We start from the raw sequence: 17,017 nt of genomic DNA, 5'->3' as shown, positions 1-17,017 counted from the left end.
AGCAGCACGAGTACAACAGTCGATATGTTGATAGAACTTCGGCAGCCTAGTCCTCAAATTTGCTTTGTTAAAATCCCCGGCTACAATAAATACAGCCTCAGGATATGTGGTTTCCAGTTTGCATAAAGTCCAGTGAAGTTCTTTGAGGGCCGTCGTGGTATCGGTTTGAGGTGGGATATACACGGCGAAGATAATTCTCTTGGAAGATAATACAGTCGGCATTTGATTGAGAGATATTCTAGGTCGGGTGAACAGACGGACTCGAGTTCCTCTATGTTACTACAATTACACCATGAGTTGTTAATCATGAAACACACATCTCCGCCCTTCTGCTTCCCGGAGAGATATTTATTCCTGTCTGCGCGATGAACTGAGAACCCATCTGGCTGGACCAATTTCGACAGAATATCCCCAGAGAGCCATGTTTCCGTGAAACAGAGTATGTTACAGGCCTTGATGTCTCTCTGGAAAGAAATCCTTGCCCGTAGTTCGTCGACTTTGTTAACCAAAGATTGAAGATTAGCGAGTAGAATACTTGGAAGCGGTGGGTGGTGTGCGCGCCTCCTAAGTCGGACCAGCAGGCCGCTCCGAGTGCCTCTCCTCCGCCAGCGATGTTTTGGGTCAGCCGCTGGAATCAGTTCAGTTTCCCTGGGGAGAGCAAACAAAGGATCTGCTTCGGGAAAGTCGTTTTCCTGGTCGTAATGCTGGTGAGTTACCGCGCTCTGATATCCAATAGTTTTTCCCGGCTGTATGTAATGATGCAAAACACTTTCTGAGCTAATAATGTAAAAAATAATACATAAAAAAACTAAATACTGCAAAGTTTCCTAAGAGCTAGTTGCGAGGCCGCCATATTCGTCGGCGCCTTGTAAGCGCCTTGTAAGCGAGCGAGGCGTCTCTTGCTATGATGGATACCAGGGGCATATTCATTACGCCGATTCTGTTGCAAAACGTTTTTTAAACGGAAGCAAACAGGGAGGGACCTGAATTTGTCCAATAGAAACTCTAGTTTTGCTCTGTTTGCTTCTGTTTGGTTCTTAAACGGTAAACAGTTTCCATAATGAATACACCACAGGCCCTGCTGTCAAGAGCGGCTTTATCACAATGACTTTACTAGAGATACCAATCAGACTGCTTCAACTAAGACCCTTTTAAAGCTGGAGTAGGTTTAATCACATAACGCTGTAGGTCATTCTAGTTCCACATATGTGGCGCAGCATGGAATGACATGGGGAAGGGGAAACTGGATACAGTACTTCGGAATTCTAGGGAATTAGTACAAAGATTCTTACTTTGGGAATGTCTACCCTCGATTCCACGGTACAGGCCCAGTGTGTGTGTGTTGTCATCAGAGACTGTAACTAGCGTGAACTTAGCCAGATGGGAATGGCAGCCCCCCTGTTCCCTAAACTTCCCTCCTGGGGGGTCCACTACTAATCATGTTAATCAGCCTGGGATCTCCCTACCCTTCTGGCTCTCTGTTTGTGTGTGCATGTGGAGGGATTCTCTGTAGAGAGGGGACAGTGGGGCCCTCATCTGGTGTGACGCTGCAGAAGGTCACATGGTGACACAAGGGGTTAGGGGACAGGGACAGACAACACACAGGCAGGCCACCAGAGGAGAATGAAGGGGTATAGAGGAAATCCTTCGTCGCAACTTTGTTGATCAACCAAAGATGTCATTTCAGGGCCAATGAGACACTATGAGAATTTATACAAACAAATTCAATGCTGGGTTAGAGGGCTTGAACTGGCAGAAATTATGGTATAACAAATTTAATCTCAATGGGCCTTCCTCTCTGTATTGTTACAGTATAATGTAACAGTAATGTACAGTATAATGGACCTCTGGTTGTGGGGAGGTCAAAGGGCAGTCAACCGTGGTAAATCATAACCCTGTCAATCTACTGTAAAGGTCAATGTAGACGTGTGAATGGGAGCAACAGTGCACTGATTCAATTGAAGAGTCTTCCAATTCCTTATACAGTACATATAAAACATATTGAAACAGGTTATTTTGTGTTCTATAAACATCAGTTATCTGTTGATATTTAGAGTCACCTACAGAGATCAGAGACTGACATGTTGATCCTTCAACTAACTACAAATGTATCCAGATGTACTCCATTGTACTCTATTGTGGTGAGATCACACAATTGGCTGGAAGTGCCACCGACTCAGATCACATGACTTAGGCTGAGAGAGGAAGAGCGGCGAGGTCAGGACAAGGGGAAACAATCGCCCTGACGGACAGCACACGGAAGGAAGGAAGCCCGGGAGTGTGTCTCTGATGTCATTACCCGTTTGAAAAACTGAATGGACAGGAAAATGGCTTATCACTCACAAAAACACAGCTGACGGTAACATAGAAAACTTCACAAAAGGCACTGAGTCAACAATCTGTACGCCAATGAAAAGAGTTTCATATCCACCATTATCTAGGCAATATCTTGTATTGAAAGAGGATCAATATCTCTTTTAAGTCACTTGTGAAACCATCACATCTATCACTCATAGTCACCTATTGAAATTAATTACGGCCGACTTATGTATTATGTCGGAGCCACTTTCTCCTACTTGACACAAAATCTGATGGAAACTACCCACAACCAGTCCACTACAGTGCTGTGTTGTTCATGTTTCTGCTCCACTGATGCCATCTCCCCACATTGGCAGACGGAGCAGGACAAAGCAGGGGCCAGAGTCACTCAGTCAGTCAGGGTGGGCCCCGGCCTCAGGCTCTCCAGGCAGGTCACCCTTCATTTAGAGCCCTAATAAGGCCCTCTCCCCCTGGGCAAATAACTAGCCCAGACCTCTGTGGCCTGAGCAGGAACCAGGCTACAAGACTTCCAGGTCCAGAGCGGAAAAACACACACACACACACACACACACACACACTATTGGAATATAGCCTACAAACTTGTACTGAATGATAAAGTATGGTCATTTATACCAATACTGTTCCAATCCAGGAACACATAATGCTAAATGGTCTGTGTCAACAGGAAAAAAGCCTACAGAATTATAGTTCATTAAAACCAAGTAAGTCATGAATACTTGGAAATGTCGCTAATAGCACTGACTGGAACATACTGGTTTATTAAATACTGAAAGCCATGATTTATTTGATAACTTTGGATTTAGAGTTTGAGGAAGCGAACGACCAAGGCTAAGTAGAATGCTTTTCTGCATGTGGCTGCGTCCAAAATGGCACCCCATTCCCTATATAGTGCACTACTTTTGACCATAGCCATAGCTCCACTATATAGGGAGTAGGGTGCCATTTGCGACGCAGCATGTGTGTTTGTCCATCTGATAAACAAATCAATGTGTCTAGCAGCTGTAGTTTCCCTGCAGCTGGTCCCATACTGTGTGCTCCCTCAGTCTAAGGTCTAAAACGTTGTCTTAACGTTATTTAAACATTCTCTAAACGCTCTCTAAAAATGGCTTAAATGCAGTCTAAAGACTGTAAATGCTGACACATTAGGTCATATTTGGCTCCGGGTTTTATCCCTCAGTTTACAGGAATCTAACTTGGCTCGTGTCGGTTGCCCCTTCTGCGGGCCGAGACACGCTCAATCTGCACAGGGAGGAAAGAAGAGGAGTGGTTGTGTGTGTTGTAAGAAAGAGAGAGGAGGAAATAGAGGGATAGACAAAGAAAGAGTGAAAAGCAATGGAAAGAGTGAGTGAGTGAGTGAGTGAGTGAGTGAGTGAGTGAGTGAGTGAGTGAGTGAGTGAGTGAGTGAGGGAACCCAAATGTGTCAGATGCTGCCGACTGCTAAAACACCCTGGTTTGCCTTGAGACAGGGTTCTCTCCATCCATTTATACATCCATCGTTTGCACATGTAGGAGAATAAAACAATATATTGCGGTTATCGCACAGTCTACCAAAAGTGCATGAATTGAAGAACAAATTGCCTGAATATTTCCTGTACATTCAATGATACGGGACTGAGTTGAGAGGGAATTGAAGAACAAAGCAGCTTAACATTTCTTGTACATTCACTGATAGCGGACTGAGACTCTGGGCTCCAGACAGAGCAGAGTGGGACAGGAGGGACAGGCCGTACTGACAGACAGGCCCAGGCTGGGCTTTAATCAAACAGACCTCTCCTCTTACAGGCCCACTCTGGGGACCCAGAGTTCTCCACTCTGTGTGTGATTGGATCTTCCAGTCTCTCTGTGAGGTAGAAGAGGAGGGCGACTGGAGGGGGATGATGTGTTCTGTAAAATGTTCTGTACCTCCACCACTGGAGGTTTGAAAACTAAATGTGTATCCAAAATGTGGACACCTACACTACTGTGTACTGTGGAGTTATGTGCATATTGCCAATAGTCTTAAACAGTAAGCTGACATGAATACAGGACCATTGCACACTTTCTCTATATACCTAGCCTCACTGGTCCCAGGTCATGTTTGGCATGACAAAAAACCTATTTGAGTTGGCTATGTAGCACAAACAGATCGGAGACCAGTCAACGATGCACTCTTTGCTTACTCATACCACTTTTACAGAGTGGCATCTCTCCGCCAAGTCAGCCTGTATCAGACTGGAGGCACTCAGCCACAGTGTTGGAGAGGCCAGTCTTCTTATTCTAGAAACAGGCCCCAGATCAGTGGTGTGAGCCCATTACTGCCTCCACGCCTCATTGGGCCTCTCTGCTTTCTCACGCCAAGCCTCGGCTTAGCAGCCTGTGCAATGCCACGGGGAACTCAAGCCCAGATCAAAACACACACTACCATACACACCAGATCCCATGAGCGGTGGTTAGCAGCTCACACACACCAGGCCCAAAGCCTCAAAACGCTGCTTTACATTTACATTTACATTTTAGTCATTTAGCAGACGCTCTTATCCAGAGCGACTTACAGGAGCAATTAGGGTTAAGTGCCTTGCTCAAGGGCACATTTACGTCATTTAGCAGACGCTCTTATCCAGAGCGACTCACAAATTGGTGCATTCACCCTATAGCCAGTGGGATAACCACTTTACAAATTTTTTTTTGGGGGGGGGGGGGGGGTAGAAGGATTACTTTATCCTATCTCAGGTATTTACTCTCATGTATATCCTGGTCATCTCCAAAACAACTTCACAGTGAGCCAATTGGAAGACAATGGAGAGTTGGGGCCTTCCTACAAACCCAAGTATGTCTAAGGCTGCTTCAAGCACCTCACTCTGTTAGAGTGGCTAATTCCAGGATCACATGTGGAACCTAAGGAGTTAGAGGGTTCAGGAGAAGAAACCTAGGGTTGGTGGTGAGAGCAGTACTGTTAGAGGTTAGAGGTCACTTACTGTCAGGGTTGGGGGACTTGGTGCGGTTGGGCGAGGAGCAGCGGATGGTGGTGACGATGGTGTTGTGGTGGGGGTTGGGGTGTTGTGGGTGGTGGACCGGTGCATGATGACCATGGTTCTCGTGGTTGTTCTTTCCATTCCCCGTTGTCTCGGGTGCTTTGGTAATGTTGATCCCTGGTGTGGTCCTTGTGGCCGGGCCGTCCCCCGGACTAGGGGGCTCAAACCTCCGGCCGTGGCTAGGGGGCTCGGGGGTCCGGGCCCCTCCACGAATCACCGCATCCTGGGGCGTTTTAGCGAAGGTCACCTCCCGTTTGTGGCCCATCTCGGGCGTCTTGGAGTGGCCTAAGACCTCGGGTCGTTTCGCGCCGAATCGGAGGGAACCAGGGCTGGTTGGATCCACCTGCTTGGAGGAAATGTCGATGGAGAGCTCCGTACGTCCCCGGGATATGGGTTCAGGAGGCTTGGAGCCGCCCCCTCCCATGATGGTCTTGGGGGTGGAGCCGTTGTTGTTGTTGGCGCCCAGCTCACGGTAGTAGATGCTGGTGGGGGACATGACGGGGCGGTGGTTGGTGTTGTTGGGCGCCCGGCGGGAGCCTGGCGAGGAGTTGGCCGAGGTGTCCACATCCTCCACCTCAAACGACCTCTTTAGAGCTGCATGGAGGGTGAGATGAGACAGACACACTCAATCAATGAGTCATCCATACTTGACCATTTCTGACATTGCTGATAATCAGAGTGCACTTAGGGCCGGTTTCCTAAACAAACATTACGGCTAGTCCAGGACTAAACACATACCACAGGAAATATATGAACAGGGTATTCTAATTCCGGAGGAGCAACATTAACTGTATTGACGTCCCTGGCATCATAGCTGCTTGAGGTTAGTGGGTAGCAAGAAGCTGGAAAAGCAATCTCAGCGACATCACAAAGGAAAATGGCAGCAACAAGCAATTAAGCCAAGCTCAACTCATTTCAATAACTCTTTACTAGTGTTGCCAATCTGTCACTACATACGACTGCATATGACACTGTATAAGTTTATACAAGTTTAAATGGTGCCAGTTCTATGACACAGTGTGGTACTGTATGTTATAAAATGTTTTCATGTTTTACTGTGATGCAATTTATACACCCACTTGCCTGGGCTCAAATGACCTTATACTCGCATGACCTTATATAAATTAAAGTCATATATCTGCCCTGTATTCTCTGCATGCATTCTTTAATATTGAATGAGATATGGATGAGTCATGGATGAGTAGTAGTAACGGATGCATAGCCTATATACAATGCATTAATACCAAATTAACAAAGGAGACATGCTTCCCCCAGGTTACTGGTGGCTTTCTTAGAAAATCCTAATAAATACATTTGAACAAAAACTTCAGGCTAGTTTGGCCTTGTAGGCACTGCCTCTTGGAAGTCAACTTGAATCCCATGGAGAAGATGCTAAGCTAGTCACTGTGGTTACGAGCTGGTTATGACATCACAGTCACATACATCCATATCCTCTCTGTAACACTCATCACAATTCAAAGCTGATGATCAGTTCTATTATGGCCTAAAGTGTGTGTGTGTGTGTGCCTGCACGGGTGCGTGCATGTGTGTGTGTGTGTACACCCACAGAGAGGGGGTACTCAGCCCCTATCCCATTGCCCTCTCCATAAACCCAGTCCTAGCTGTGAAGGGACCCAGAGAGCTGGAGACAATCATACCAAAACATAAATTATGGGCCTGATCTAATTTTACTGCTATAAGCCTCTTAATTTTATGACAGAGACACTCAATACTCTTTCTCCCCCTAAAACAAATCCTCTTCTTGCCAAACTATAATTTAGGGCGCTGGAACAAATGTCTTGCTCTTCTCTGACCGTTCAATTGCATTTTTCCAGTTCAAGGACATATTTATGGCCTCATAAGTGTCCATGATGTCTATATGCTGTCGTATGATTGGTGTTGCTAGTCCCCTTCCCTCTGTATCTCTCTATTTAAAACACTCACTGCCATGGTTACCATACACCTTTCCATTTTCCTTTGCTGATCTGCCTTTCCTTGTTCTTGCATTCCCTGTGCATTGAAACAGCTAGCTAACCAACGTTAGCATAGCAGCATTAGCAAACTGCTAAATCTCCTAACTGTATTTGAAGGGTCTCATGTGTACATACTGTAGGTGTTAAATGCTCCTAACTACCCCCAAAACACCTTAAAGTAATGGTGGTAAGTGGAGTTCTCAACTAAACATTTATTTCCAATGACTAACTGTTATTCTCTCAAGCTTCCTCCATTACGCTGTCATGACTTGGGGAATATTGTAGTTAAATTCCGGAGTCTACGAGGCATTATAAAAACGTTTTGATCCTCCACTTTAAGGATGTGTGTTGCTTTTGCTATTACTGAAAACACGTCCCATCTCCCATATCTTTAATTAGAATGGGAGACCCAATCCCTTATGCCGCTTATAAAACATAACACGGTTATAAGTTATTTCCATGTCCAAACCACTTTGCCACTGGACTCCATCCCCCATAACCCCCCTTTCCTCCCTCTTGTGTTTTATGATTGTGCTGAGTGAGTCCAAGGTTGCGGCTACTTTCAACTCGGTCCAGGACTAGGACTTGACTGCCAAATCAGTTTGCTGCTTAGTGCTTAGCAAACAGTGAGCAGGAAGACCATTGGCGTATTCAGTGATCTGAAATGTTCTGAACGTTGCAGATAGAAATAGAATGAATAGAGCTGACACGATTCCCTATTCAGATAAACAGTCAGTCCTTACTTTTCTACAACATACATTTCTATCTGAATGTTCTGTAACGTTACATGCTCTTGAACAGGCCCCAGGGTTGCCTGCATAGAGAGAGAGTCAGTATAAGCCTAACACTGAGTGTTATTATCAGAGAGAGACTGTACAATGTATGATTTAATGCTCAATGCTTAAAAACAGTCGGATGGCTGTAAAACCAAAGACCATGGTTGCATAGAGAGACTGTCAGACACACATAACACTGATAGGACTTAAGTGTTATCATAACATCCAAGATGGCTGCATATAATTTAATATGACCTAGAAATTCAACTTACTCAACGGTCACCATATGCCTTAGAATGACTTGGAAAGAGAGACATTACAGGGATTATTATAGTAAAGAGGAACGTTCCTCGACTCAGTTCTACCATGCGGTTTTCCATGGTTTTCCATACATTCAGAGGTCACTCTTTCCAACATCATTCCACTAGAAGACAGACAGAGAAGAAGGATCACGTATTTCCGAGGAAGCATCCAAAGATATCCCTGTCATGGATTTCACACGTGCTAGATTGGCCTGGGATCACGGCGCACCAGTATCCCGACATGAGCGAAGGCCAGATGAACGATACCGTGTCATCCCTCCAGTGAAATGGCATTCCCAGACAATGAGCTGGAAATACAGAAAGTCTCTGTGGAATCTCCTTCACAACAGTTCAGAGTCTACTTCTCTCTCCCTGTGTAGCCTACCTCTTAGTGTCCAGTATCTCACAGTCTCTTGTGAGAGGATGACCATAACAACAGCCAAAGGGCCAGGCATTCTTCCTGACCAAGAACAAATCTGGGCTGCTGTCCAGGCCTATAACTGGGCCAGCAGAGTTTTTCCTGGTCAGATCATGTGGTCAGGAAAACTCCTGGTCCTAGCATGGCACAACACACTAAGATGGAGGTTCTCTCCCACCTGGCCTAAATAGTAGGGCCGGGAAGATACCAGTATCGCAAAGAAATGTCAAAAATGAAAACACGAAGCAGACCAAACTCTTTGGTCCTTTAAAAACCTGCTGTAAAATATTGTGTACTAGCTTGGAAAATAAATAAATGTGACTCTGGATGACAACATAATGATGTTTGTTTCCAACATTAGAACTGTTTTCCTAAAGAAGTTAAATCAGCTTCGTATTTCGTTTCCTTGCCACGACACTAACGAGTATCGCGATACTGGTATCGTCCCAGTCCTACTAAATAGGTTTAAATAGAGAAGAAGAAACATACTTTTGTTCTGTCTCCCACCCTGCTAGGCCCAGGTGCTAGCCTTGACTTCCTGTCCCTGTGTGCATCACTGGCGTTAACTCATCTCGTCAAGGACACACAGATACAGATACAATAATGAACAACAGATTCTGTACAGCTCTGATGCAGCTATAAAGAGATGCGCTTATGATAAACATCACACAGTTATGCAGGTGCTTTTATCTAATGGTTTGAGTTAACTGTCAGTATGCATTTCACTGTTAGTCTACACCTGTTGTTTACGAAGCATGTGACAACTAAAATTTGATTTTTATGCAGGATATGGGTATCGAGCTGAGAAATGTAACTATTGTGAGAACCATGCTCCAACCAAATGAGACATCAGAACCACATCGTATTGTTTCCTGTTTACAGTCTCACGGTAGTTATAGAAAGAGACTGACTTCATGGTTGTGTTTTGAGCCAATGCGGTGATCTGCTTTTACAGCCAATCAAGGTGTGGGTTCTGACTAAGGTCAGAAAATTCAGAGTCATCACCGCATCCTGTTGTGGGGTTTAGTGAGGCTAGAGAAAAGATTGAACACTGAGGAAAGAGAGGGCGAGAGAGAGATAGCCCATAGACTTATACTAAAACTGACTAAAAAGGTCAAGACATGAGGTTGTGTTCTCTAGGGTCCACTGTTGCACTACTGCCCATCAACATCAGTACAGGATCCCACTAACAAGGCAAAGGGACGTCATGGTGGCCTTCATGTTAGAGTCCAAGGCCTTGATCAGTACTCCTTCTCTGAGATGCTTTCTGAGTATGGGCCCAGAGTTCCATGGCATGGCGTCTGAGTCCTGATGTGACCGGCTAGATCAGCTTCCTCAAAGAGAGGGGTCTAGACAGGGGCCAGACGGCCTTCAGACGGCCTCTTAGAACTGAGGAGTGAAGGGAGCTCTCCTGGGGACCGCAACTCTGAGGCCCAAATGCTAGAGTTTCATCAGTGTGTGTGTGTCTAGTCTAATTTATGTCTATTGGGCTGGATGTGCAAGTCTGTGTTTTGATGGTTCTTTAGGGGAGAAAGGCCAACTGTACTGTAGCAAATATATAGTATTACACAATATCTATGGGATACTGAAGAAGATATTGCCAAATAATATTGCTGATGTTTCTCTGCTCATATAACACCATGCTATTAAGTCTGGAGTCAATGGTTGTCTCACTGAACCACTCACCCATCTCTTACATTCCAGCCTCGCTCACTTTCTGATCAGTATCACATGACGGTAGAACTATGAGGACGCTGATAGTTACTGTAATACTGCCAGATAATGGTCTGTGAAAACATAAAGAGGCATGATGATATAATGCTGGCATTTAAAACTGTACAGTGTCAGACGTATACTACTGTACATACAATGCCAAACCCACTGGCAAAACAGTGATTATGGCTTGAATTAAATGTCTATTCAAGTATTTGAAAACACTTTATCTTGATACACTAACACAAACTATAATGGTCATGTTTAACTCCATGGTACTACATACAAACGTTTACGCACATAGCGGTTCTGCCAGTGTCAACAGAAGCGGGCTACAACATTATGCAGTGGAATTATAATATCATAGAAATCTTTCAAAACCAAGTCTGACAAGGCAAGGCCAGTGAATGACCGATAAAGTTACACAAATCCTCCCCCTCTGATATTTCACTTGGTCAGTCCAAAGCTTAGCCACCGCTAATGTTAGGGTGTCAAACATACACTTCCTCCTGTCTTCTCTGGACAGTGTTGGGTTTATGTTGACACACGCCGTGTGTGACTCACTCGTGGTCAGGCTGACACCCGGTTCAGCACAAAATAATTCTAGTAGAGAGAGCGAGCGAGCGAGACAAAGGGAGAGAGAAAGAAAGATATGGAGGAACTCAAAGCGAATGCAGCTGTTGGTAGTTCAGTAGTAGCTGGCTCCATACCCTTCAGTCTGAACCCCTGGGTGCTTGGCAGGTAAGGCCTAGTTCATTCCTTTGAACAGGCAACAGCCACAGGTTAACGACTATAAAGCCTTCTGTACTGCAGGCTACTGCCATCCTGATTTACATCACTTGTTGACCACTGGAGCCGTTTACAATGTTAGAAGTATCAAGAGTGGACGGATTCCAAACAACACCTGCAGCTATTTCAAACTCCACCATAGCAAACAGATCGTGAGAGGGCTATTCACTATTGATGAGTAGGCCTATTCACTATTTACAGTGAGGGAAAAAAGTATTTGATCCCCTGCTGATTTTGTACGTTTGCCCACTGACAAAGAAATGATCAGTCTATAATTTTAATGGTAGGTTTATTTGAACAGTGAGAGACAGAATAACAAAAAAAAAAAGGGACGATGGACGGGGCCATGTACCGTCAAATCTTGGGTGAGAACCTCCTTCCCTCAGCCAGGGCATTGAAAATGGGTCGTGGATGGGTATTCCAGCATGACAATGACCCAAAACACACGGCCAAGGCAACAAAGGAGTGGCTCAAGAAGAAGCACATTAAGGTCCTGGAGTTATTCTGTCTCTCACTGTTCAAATAAACCTACCATTAAAATTATAGACTGATCATTTCTTTGTCAGTGGGCAAATGTACAAAATCAGCAGGGGATCAAATACTTTTTTCCTTCACTGTAGTTGATTCACTATTCAGCTGATTCAATTTATCAGAGAGCAATAAGAGACCTTATGACTTGATGTTGATCTCAGATGCACTCAAAAAGAAGAAATAAAAATCCATACCAAAGCACTTACATGAACCACACAATCTAAAAATACACACACTGTCCACAAACATTAAGCCTCTGGAAAATCCCCACACTTCTAGTTTGAGCTGAGAGACAGACAGATAAGAGACTGGAGACCAGACTGGCCAGTAAATAGCAGAGTATACCTACGTCAGCTGGGCTTCAGCAGCAGTGTGTGACCAGTATTGACATTTCTACACAGTTCCAGATCAGATACCAGGGAGAATCAGATACCAGCAGAATCCACAACTGCCTGAGAGGACAGACTGAGTGACAGAGTTGTTGACATCATCCTGTTACCATGGCACTGATATGGTATTGTTCATCCATTTGATCATACAGTACTGATAATGTAAAGTTAACATTACACTGTACCTACAAAATGTGTGCAACGCAACCTGCATAGTAATAAACTGAGTCTTACAAAAAAGTGGTGTACAAGACCCCAGAGATGGTCATAAAAGTGCACGCACACTCTACCAAATATACATAAACAAATGCCACTTTAAAAGAGAGCCCAGGCAGTAGAACACATGTTTACTCTACCTATTGTTGGCAGGGTAACACACACACAGGCTCTCGGTGGAATTGCCTCTCCCTGCCCAAACGCCCAGTTCCATACTACATCAGCAAGCTCCCTCAGAACACATCATCACTCACTAAAAAACTAGCTGGAAATAAACCTACAGATGTGAGAGATAGAGTCTGGTCTGTCTGGTATGGAGAGAACACCCATAGCCACAATCCTTTCTCTCAAAAGAACAAGGTCTTACCCTCATGCAATGACTGATATTGTTTTAAACTTCATCGACTCTAAACTACTTTCTGAAGCAGGACCACACATCCAGAAGAGTACATCTAAGGGAGTGACTGATCTGACCAAGAGAGCGAGAACCCAACGCTCATCAAGTTTTGGACTGTGTCCATCTAACCCTAAAGAAATTAATTAATAATACTATGTTCAGTCACACATTCAGATTCTCAGATTTGAGGGAGTAAACTCACTTTCAGTTCAATGTGTGTGTGGTTTGGTTTAACTATCCTTGAGGGGACCAGAGTCCTCACAAGGATAGTAAAACAAGGACAATGTAGACAAATGGGTACATTTTGTCAAGCCCACAAGGAAAAAGCCTTTTTTAGGCTTATGGGTTAGGTTTAGGGTTACAATTAGGGTTAGAATTAGAGTTAGGGTTAGGTTGAGTTTTAGGGTTAAGGTAAGATTAAGGATTAGGGGTTAGGGCAGGGTTTCCCAAACTCGGTCCTTGGGACCCCAAGGGGTGCATGTTTTGGTTTTTGCCCTAGCACTACACAGCTGATTCAAATAATCAACTAATCATCAAGCTTTGAATCAGCTGTTTAGTTAGGGCAAAAAAACAAAATATGCACCCCTTGGGGTCCGAGGACTGAGTTTGGAAAACGCTGGGTTAGGGAAAATAGGATTTTGAATGGGAATCAATTGTTTGTTCCCCACAAGGATAGCAAAACAAACGTGTGTGTGTGTGGCTTCTGTGTGTGCGGCATCTGTCAGACCTCTCACAGCTGGAGGGAAGGACACACTCGGACCGGAGGAGGAAGAGGAAAGGAGGAAGAGGACAATAACAAAGGAAATCAATGGCAGCTTCACAGGACAGCTAGGAAAACAAAGGAGAGAGACAGAGGACACACTGAGGAGTTGTGAATGAATGGGGGTTTGGTGTGGTGGCCAGATGTGAGGCTTTACTATGAGTCCCTTTAATGCTTTCAGCTGGAAGGTTTCCTGTGGTGAAGTAGCACTGTCAATACTGGGGTACTCTACTGACGTAACTAGCATATAATCAATAACAGACTGGGATTAAGAGACTGAGGGGAACACATGCCCACTGCGCACACACACATGCATTCGTATGCACACGCACGCACGCACGCACACACGAGAAACAAAAACAGAGAGGGAGAGACCAGTACTGTTAAGTGAAGAATAGGCTAGTGACTCAATTGTAGATTCGATCTAGAATTAGTCCATTTTTGACAGCAGTTATCTTCAGTTGTTAGTCATCACTGGCTGTCGATAGGAACGTCTGTGACAAATAAAAGAGAGTAATCAAAACAAGACAAACCTTCAAAGTCAGAGATAATTCCGTCCAAGTGAGCAGTAACCTTGGAGTCAGACATCTTGCTGGTTTTGATATCAAAGTAAAACAGAATTCCCAAATCCCTTCCCAATCAAGGTAACGTTCCAGAGTCCCTCTACTGATTCTAAACAAATCCCAAATTAGGAGCCAGTGTAAAAAACGAGACTGCTGTGTAGTAGATCTGATCCAAGCCCACAGCTTTCTTAAAGGAGCCACTTATTTTTCTCAGCTTCCTATGCCTGGCACTACATCGAAGCGTTCAGTCTTCAGAGAGTGAAAGGCAAGCCCTCCTCTCCTCAGAGAGAAGCTCCCTCCCTCTTTTTTTTGTGGATCTCCCTGCCTGCCGTTTCCCTCTCAATAAGTGTGTGTGAGCGCATGACTGTGTCTGTGTGTCAAGTCTGATCCCATAACATTGTACAACATGTAAAAAGATATGAGCCAACAGGGGAAATGTCACACAGCCACTTCACCAACTTAAACCAAGTTCCTGGCTTCATGTAATCAACCAGCAAGCTCCCCTTTCTTAAACCTCAAGCCACTCAGTCCCACTCCACTCAAGTGAACACGAACTGACCATCTCAGAAAGTACGTCAGTAGTTATAGATAAACATGGAATTCTGCCTCACTACCACTAATTAAAGAACACTCACTTCTCTGGTACTTTCCTAACACATAAAGTAGGTCTGCATTTGCAATGGCACCCTTTTCCCCATATAGGGCTCTGGTCAACATTTTTGCACTATATGAGCCCTGGTCAAAAGTAGTGCACCATATAGGGAATAGGGTGCCATTTCAGACTCATCCTTAGACTCACTACCTCTCTAATTAAAGAACACTCACTTCTCTGGAAGTTTCCTGACTGACAGAGAACGACTGACTACGCTGTAGGCCCTAGAGCGGCTAGGGAGCGAGTCACACAAACTCGCTCCCTGTAAAAAAACTGTTCCAAGAGAAACACAGGAAGTTAAGATCTGTGGGGATCTCGGAGAGTGCGTAACCTAATAACACAGCGCGGGAATGAGATTGATAACAAGACAGCGTTTGATCTGGGTAGTGATTACATGTCCTTACGCGTGGATTGGGGACTACTTTTTTGGAGTGAGTAACAAGTTCTGACAGCTTGGAAAACTGTTGATGTAAAAACAATAGAAAGTTATGAAAAATAACAGATTGTTGACCTTGTGTTTCTTACTAACGTCTGCACCGCTGTCACCCTGCAGGATATTAGCATTAGGAAGCATTACCAGAGCTATCTGCTTATGATCTCCCGATAGCATTCTACGCTAACAAAGCAATAGCGTAGCTAGCGATGAGTGACTCATGGCTTTTCCAAAGCAATTCACTTCCTATTTGGAGCCAGACATGTTGAGGCCTATAGGAAGTCAACATTTTAATCACACAGTGTATTACACCCTTAGTGGAGCATATGGACCATACAGAGGACCACTCTGATGCCAACAACCCATACAAAGGAAAAAAAGAGCTTGTTAGCAGGACGCCACAACGTCTTGTGAATATGTACTATGTATACTAGCCTGCTGTATGAATGAAAAGGTATTTTTGAGAAGGTCAATGTCAATATAGGAGCCTGGTCCCACCTGGTGGCTGGCGTCGTCTCACCATAACACCAGGTCAGGAGAGGTCCTGTTGTGTTTTATTGTGTGTTCTGGTTCCTTTGTATGGTCAGTGTCTAGAGACCAGGGCCAGAGGCTGCCAGGTAGAGAGAGAGAGAGAGTGTGTGTGTGTGTCTAAGGACTATGGAGTGTGTGTGTTTATGATATATACCAGTTATAGGACTGGAATACCTCTGCTAGACTGCTACCATGTTTTTTACCACTTGTGCTGTTTTGGAAAGGTTGCAGTCTCCTATGGATTGTGTAGGGTGCCTCTCAGTGCTGAAGGCAACCATGGGTTGAGTCAGCCTCATAAGTACGCACATAGCCACATTCTGTGTGTCATACATCCAGTAACCGGTGTATAGGCGTGTGTGCGCGCGCGTGTGTGTACATGCTCACTAACCCATGCATGTGCATTCATTTACACATCTTTGTTCAAATGTAGCAGTGTGTGGCCCCCTGGTACTCAGCCCCAGTGGCAGGACTGTAAACCATATGCCACACAGCCTCAGTCCTCAATTAAACCAAAACACACAGTGTGAAATACACACCTTCCCAGCCAGCATATATTTATCTAAACACGCACGCAAACACGCACACACATGCATATGATGGCTCCCTCCCAGGCATAGAGAGACAGATTTTCAAAACAACATCTGGAGCGTGTGTATGTGTATGTGTGTGTGTTTGTTTCAGTACCCCTGAAATAGCCCAGTAAACAGTGTTTGAAGGCTCAGGGCTAAACTGTAGAAAAATCCCCACCAAAACAATACAGCCTGGTCCTGGATCATGGGAGAGAGAGAGAGGAGACAGGAGAGCTGTGGTGTAGATTCATGTTGCTTGTGTAAAAGAGTGCCGGTTTGTCAGTACAATGTACTTATAGGATAGCCTGGTCTAGGACTCTTCACACATTCAACTATTCACACTGACTACTTCACATCATCCCTCCACAGTATTGACGTGGTTTAGCTTTGTCACTTACTGTGTAGGCCTCCTAATACTTCACTGGTTGTACCTGCAGACTTGGTTGTCAGGTCAATTTCAGATGAATAGGAACACACAACCATAGATGTTCATCATCAGGAAGTGACACAAAACCAGTTGCCCCACATCAATTCCATTTATGAGTGTATGTGTGTGGGATTAGACAGTTTAGTTTCTCTAAAAGGACACCTTTTAAAAAGTGATTGTCCTGACCTTTCAGTCCAGACAGTGTGGCAACACTACACTGCTGACTG

At 44.7% G+C, this 17,017-nt stretch overlaps 1 protein-coding gene across 3 annotated transcripts in view; it reads right to left on the bottom strand.

Annotated features, from left to right (window-relative positions):
• septin9b (septin 9b) overlaps positions 1–17,017 on the bottom strand; it is a 77,676-nt gene that overhangs the window by 40,701 nt on the left and 19,958 nt on the right. For 2 of the 3 annotated variants that reach the window (XM_084164520.1, XM_084164521.1), the window contains exon 2: positions 5,295–5,945. In XM_084164520.1, the coding sequence (XP_084020646.1) occupies positions 5,295–5,945 (651 nt within the window). Of the gene's footprint in view, positions 1–5,294; positions 5,946–14,148; positions 14,367–17,017 lie in introns of those variants that run through there. The other variant, XM_084164519.1, reaches the window with a different exon arrangement.

Source organism: Coregonus lavaretus, assembly GCF_964263955.1.
Source record: "Coregonus lavaretus genome assembly, chromosome: 6".
NCBI classification, from domain to species: domain Eukaryota; kingdom Metazoa; phylum Chordata; class Actinopteri; order Salmoniformes; family Salmonidae; genus Coregonus; species Coregonus lavaretus.
The sequence above is the reverse complement of the archived record's forward strand: the minus strand, read 5'-3'. Positions and strand labels throughout refer to the sequence as shown.